Here is a 5,849-nt window from a genome sequence, read left to right on the forward strand (position 1 = left end):
AAAATACGACAACAGAGGGAAGGTGATGCGACACACTGGTAACATGCCCCTGTCCGAGGCAGCCTTTTTGGAATGTAAAAAAATGAGTGAATATTTTCCAAAAAAACTAAAGTTTATCAGTTTCAACATTGCATTTCAGCTATTTAATGACTGCTTTTAAATGCTGTTTTAAAATGTGTTTCCGCTGCACTATTTCATAATGCTCTTAATGTCTTTCATTTTTGTAAAGCACTTTGAATTGCTTTGTGTTGAAAGGTGCTATATAAATAAACTTGCCCTGCCTTACCAACAGGTGAAATAACAGCACTGTAGAGTAGTGTGTGTCTTCAGTGAACATGCAGGCTGCGGAAGGTGCTGCTCCTCCCCCTGCTGCACCCCCCACCCTGCTGCTCCCCCTGCAGCTCCTCAGGGTCAGTCTCAGGAGAGCTCTCCGGCAGCGAGGAGCCCTATCAGAGGTGAGCTGACTGCTTTCTGTCTTTTAGTGAACGATGAATCCACTCTGCTCTGTGTGTTGTTGTTCCTTCACTCTTACTGCAAATATTTATAAAAATGTAATGCAAAGTGAGATCCAGTCCAGATGCTCAGTGCACTTCTCTCTGGAGATCTCTACGTTTGTTATTGTCATCTGGTAGCAGATCCCTAAATCACTAACATATTATGACCCACTCTGCTTAGTCATTTTAAAATTCCTCATAGGAATATGGTGTAGATTTTTTATTACGAAACTCTACTTCTTCATAGTTCTTAATCCACCAGAAAATATATGTTTGATAGCAATAATTGAAAATCCATGACCGCCTTTTAAACTTCCAATCAAAGTCATATCCGTTGCAGAGAAACATGCTGTTAGATGACCAGTGTGTGGATGTACAATCCTATTTTAGGTCACATTAACTCTACATGATATGAATTGCAGCTCTCTTTTTAGATTATGAAGTTAGATTAAAGGATATAAAATGCACTATAAAAGATCTACAAGAGCATTTTCTTTTGCCCATATTAGGGAGTGCTTAAAACATAGTTACATTACTTTTAACCCATATTTACATTAATAAGTGCATGTCATACAGCTGCACAGTCCCCTGCTGTTAGTCTTTGCTTTTCAACAGTTGGATTGGACTCAGTGTTCAGTCAGTGTAGATGGTAGAAGTAAGGCTTGTGACACCAGTCCAGCTTTGAGTCTTTTCAGCAAATGCACTTGCAATACTTTAGCTTGTTAAATCTTGTTTTCTTAAAGGAAGTTATGGAGGAATAAATCAAACAACAACAAGGAAATATATTCTCTGTCTTCTAGATAGAATTTTGGAGAAACAGGACCTGCAACATTCTTCTTTTAAAATGAAGAACACCCACATAAACCTGCATGAGCTCACAGGAAAAGAGCTTTTTATTCAAGCCTCCTTACAGCGCAGTCCTCACGCAGCCTTGTAATGGAGAAGAGGAGGCGATTACAACGTTCCTAACTCGGATCAAGAATGAACAATGTGAGCCAACCACAACATGGCCTTTTCTAAAACCAAGTCACAATAACATAACTACCATTGTCGTTAGAGCAAATGAACAAGAACAAATGTTCACTCAGCAAAGAGAGTATTTAGCAAATAGTGTGCAGGTTATCAACATAAACCTCCACTCGAGTTCCCATCAGATGTCCTCAGAGCTCTCTGGTGGTGTGTGGGCATTCCTCAGACACATCTGATCTGCTCCTGAAAGAAAAGCAGCAGCTTTGTAAAGGTTTTTTTTAAAAGTCTAAATCATTATGAAAAAAGAGATTTTGTTTTTCTGTTGGCATGACTACAGTTAAGAAACTTAAAGATCAATGCAGTTATTTCTCATTATGTAATCAAATGTGTATGTATTATAACCCTGACACTCTGATAGACAGTAGGTGATGGTAGTGTCTGATAGGAGGGTCAGTGAGAGACAGGGGGGGTCAGTGAGAGACAGAGGGGGTCAGTGAGAGGCAGGGGGGGTCAGTGAGAGACAGAGCACACACAATCTTTGTGTTTGAGTGAAAGTAGCTGCAGCATCAAGCCATAACCTGCTGCTCTGCACTCTCATAGGATATGATACATGTTTTCTTTCTGTGGATCAAACATTATTATCTTTGACACACCGACAGTTAAAGAAGCACATGGATACCGACAAAACCAACTTAAATGATATCTGTACAACTTAACCAAAGAATAAAAACTGCATATAGAAAACAGAACCAAATACAGAACATGCTGCAGAGGAAAACCTGGGTTAAGGAAAACAAAAGCACTAAGGAGGGCCTCTCAATACATACATGTATACTATGTTTTAAGCACTAATCACTGTGACACTGACTTGATTCAGTAAAGATCAGGACTTCATGAAGAACCGTACGAGCGGTGATCCTGATCCACCTCTAGACTCACACTGAGAGCAGCACCATGATCGACCTGAGCTTCCTGACGGAGGAGGAGCAGGACGCCATCCTGGCTGTGCTGAGAAGAGACACGGAGCTGAAGAAGGCTGAGGAGCAGCGAGTGCTGTAAGTCTCTGAGTCACAGGTTCTGGGTACAAACTAATCTCTCGCTCTGTCAGTTTGATCTGTCACAGCCAGGATGAGTAGAAATGATATCATCTGAATCTTACAGAACTTTAGTTGAACAGTATACTGTAAATTGGCTACCTAAAGATGCAGGTGCAGTTAAAATGTTGCTTGCAGCGCACAGACATGATCTTTAGATTCTTTGCACAAAATGTATGCAATGCTTCAGTTTCTTATACTACAATTTGAAATAAAAGCTCTAAATAATGAAGTAGTGACTTAAAATGGATATGTCTGCCCTCAGGAACCTCCAGAAGATGGTGAATGATAGAGGCCAGCTGAGGTACATGACTGGAGAATGGTTCTACGAGATCAAGCAGCTCCGTCACCAGGACCGCATCCACGGCTCCGAGATCATCAGGGCCTCCATGAGACACTCACATAGGTCGCTGACTATATGTGAGTGTTCTTTATCCTGCATGGCTGTTCTATCGTGTAAATATTGTAACATTAGTGTAATTCCTAAAAATGCAAGTGTGCTTGTGAAGTAAGAAACATCTGGCCTCTGTGTAAAGAAGTGCATGAAGAAGAGAACACCAGAAACCATCTCTCAAAATCTTAAGCAAAACAAACAGTGACATGCTCATCAGAGTGTTGGGTGATTAACATTAGGCCTTTCAGGTCATAAGGATCTCATCATGTGTAGTATTCTGGTGTAATGAACATTTTAGTCTCATGGAGTCACCATAGCTATGGTCTCGTACGCTATTATAAAAACTCTTATACCCTCGCCTCACCCTGATTGCTGCTAAACAGGATATAAACTCAGCTGATACTTCAGAGCAATCCAGACCCTGTACCTCTGAGCAGTCCAGACCCTGTACCTCTGAGCAGTCCAGACCCTGCACCTCTGAGCAGTCCAGACCCTGTACCTCTGAGCAGTCCAGACCCTGTACCTCCGAGCAGTCCAGACCCTGTACCTCCGAGCAGTCCAGACCCTGTACCTCTGAGCTCTGCTTCACGGGCCTCTCATGTTGGACTGAGGGCCGACTCTCCTCTCCAGGAAGACAGCACTCTGAGCTAGCTGTTAGCATGCTCTTTCAGTAGATATCGCTGCAACATAATACATAGGTGTCTCTGACATAATGTCAGCTCACAATATGATGACAATGTTAATTCATTCTTTTAAATGTTTTTGGATCAAATCTGGGCCATATTCTACATAAAGCACCTCTATAGAGGCTAGCTGGGATGTGATCATGGAGACTTATCATTAGGTCTGGGTTGTTTTCACATACATCTATTTGGTAATCATAGCATGAGTTACTATGAATACGTAACTATCTGTGTGTTGTGTGCTGCAGTGGAACTCGTCCCCCCTGTGCTCTGTGGGCTCCTCCAGGAGCCCCCCATGCAGCCCAGCAGTGACAGGTGAGTGTGGGACCCTCTCAGTTAAACCCCTTCACCACTCCAGCAGCACTCTGTAGACAGGTTGTTCTACTTTTTAATGATATAAGTTTACTTTATCATGTTTATGTGTTAAGGTTTTGAAAAACATCTCACAAATACGTAGTTTCAGTTTTCCTTTTAAGTCCTTAAAGAAGTTCATCATTGGCACAGCTCCATTAGGAACTGGATATGCACACAATACTGGTCAGTAGAATCCATTTGACTCTGGTCATTGGATTTGTTTTGAATGAGAAAGATAGAATATGTTTAGCAGACAAGGAGCAGAATAACAGAGGGATTTGAAATGGCGATTCACTCAATGTATGCCTCCTGCAGCTTTCAATAAAACTGTGAAGAAAACTCAACAAAGTAAAAACAGAACATACGGTGTGTATTCTGTTGTGAGCACCATCACATGCTTCAGCAGTAGATTATTTGGGTCATTTGCTAGTGAGGAGTTGTTCACACACTAAATGGATACTTTGTAATTGGCCCCATAATCTTCTTAGAAGGTCAGGTCTCACATGTTCATGTTTTCCACTGCTTCTGAGGAGCGTTTACACATATCATGTACTCATTCCACAGTAACTTTACATGTGAGAATGTACCTGCCTGTTCTTGATAGCAACTATGTATATATCTATATATATACATTTATTTATGTATATAACTGTATCAACAGTATCCTGTATGAGGAGAAGTATTGTTGTTTCAGCTGGTAAGTACACTGCTAAAAAAAACAGGCATTGTTAAGAGATTGTTATTTAATTACTAACATGAGCATGCACATTTTCCAATCCAAGATGAAATCATTTGCTTTTAAAAGCCTGAAGTTTGAAGTCAATTGTCCACAGCTCTTATTATCATGTTCTATTTTATAGATGTGAGAACCAGAAGTCATTTGAAACACCTAGATCACTTTTACAGTCACCCACAAAGGTAGGATTCTGACTAAAGAAAGTCCAACATTTAAAAAACAGCATGTGCTTCCACATTTCCGTGATTTGCAGATGTTATATGTATTAATTTTCTTTTGTTGAAGCAAAGAAAAAATCCATTCAATAGTGAGGTCATTGCATGTCACACTTTTGAAGAAAAGGACGGTCAGCTATTGGTCGCAGCGGTGGATGACACCCACACACTGAACCAGGGTGAGTTCAGTATCGTCACTCGTGTCTGTGTGTTCTGTCTTAAATATGTTTTGTGAATGTGAGTGGATTACTTGTTCTAATGAATCAACATGTGTTCTGTTTTGAATTGAGTGGAATGCTTGATGGACAATTAGTGAAAGTTGCATTACAAACCAATGGAAGTATGTATGCTGTTTGACACCTGGGTGACAGTGCTAGTTTAATTATTTACAAGCTTAACAACCACCGCCATTTGCTAGATCCATAGAATAGAGACAACCATTATATACTTTATGCATCCAAGTTATTCAGGCGAAGTCTTCGTTTTTTCTGCCAATATCTCCAAGTTTGATTAATCCAGTCATAGTGAAATTAGTTGGTGCTCAGGCAGATTTTCCCAGGCAGAGAAGAGAAGTGTGAATACACGAGGCAGCCTGACTAGCCAGAGGATTACAGAGAAGAACATTCCAAAGCCTTAATCTTCACCGCATGACTTGTGGCTGCTAGAAATATTTCCGAGGAACTTAAAACAATGTTTTCGTTGGAGAAATAATATGTTCTGAAAGTTGATGCTGATTTTGCTTCTAGATTTTCGATGCGAGACAAAACAATTAGCCTTACTTATATACAAGCCACAGTATTTTTGAAAACAGTGAAAGTAGTAATAATGATCCCGCTTTCGTCTCATTAGTATGCATACAAAAGTGACAGGTCACACCTCCCCCAATTATGCAAATGAGCTAAGTCCCGCC

At 40.5% G+C, this 5,849-nt stretch overlaps 1 protein-coding gene across 1 annotated transcript; it reads left to right on the forward strand.

Moving 5' to 3' along the window:
• Window positions 1–417: 417 nt before the first annotated feature.
• On the forward strand, window positions 418–5,118 carry LOC104955870 (synaptotagmin-like protein 2; the record flags this gene model as incomplete). Its single annotated transcript, XM_010783260.1, has 6 exons — window positions 418–455; window positions 2,341–2,518; window positions 2,823–2,977; window positions 3,883–3,949; window positions 4,849–4,906; window positions 5,010–5,118. Coding segments are annotated over exons 2-6 (490 nt in total), but the record flags the coding sequence as incomplete, so codon positions are not given.
• Window positions 5,119–5,849: the final 731 nt, after the last annotated feature.

The sequence above is a fragment of the Notothenia coriiceps genome, unplaced genomic scaffold (genome assembly GCF_000735185.1).
Source record: "Notothenia coriiceps isolate Sejong01 unplaced genomic scaffold, NC01 NC01_scaffold00024896, whole genome shotgun sequence".
Classification (NCBI taxonomy): domain Eukaryota; kingdom Metazoa; phylum Chordata; class Actinopteri; order Perciformes; family Nototheniidae; genus Notothenia; species Notothenia coriiceps.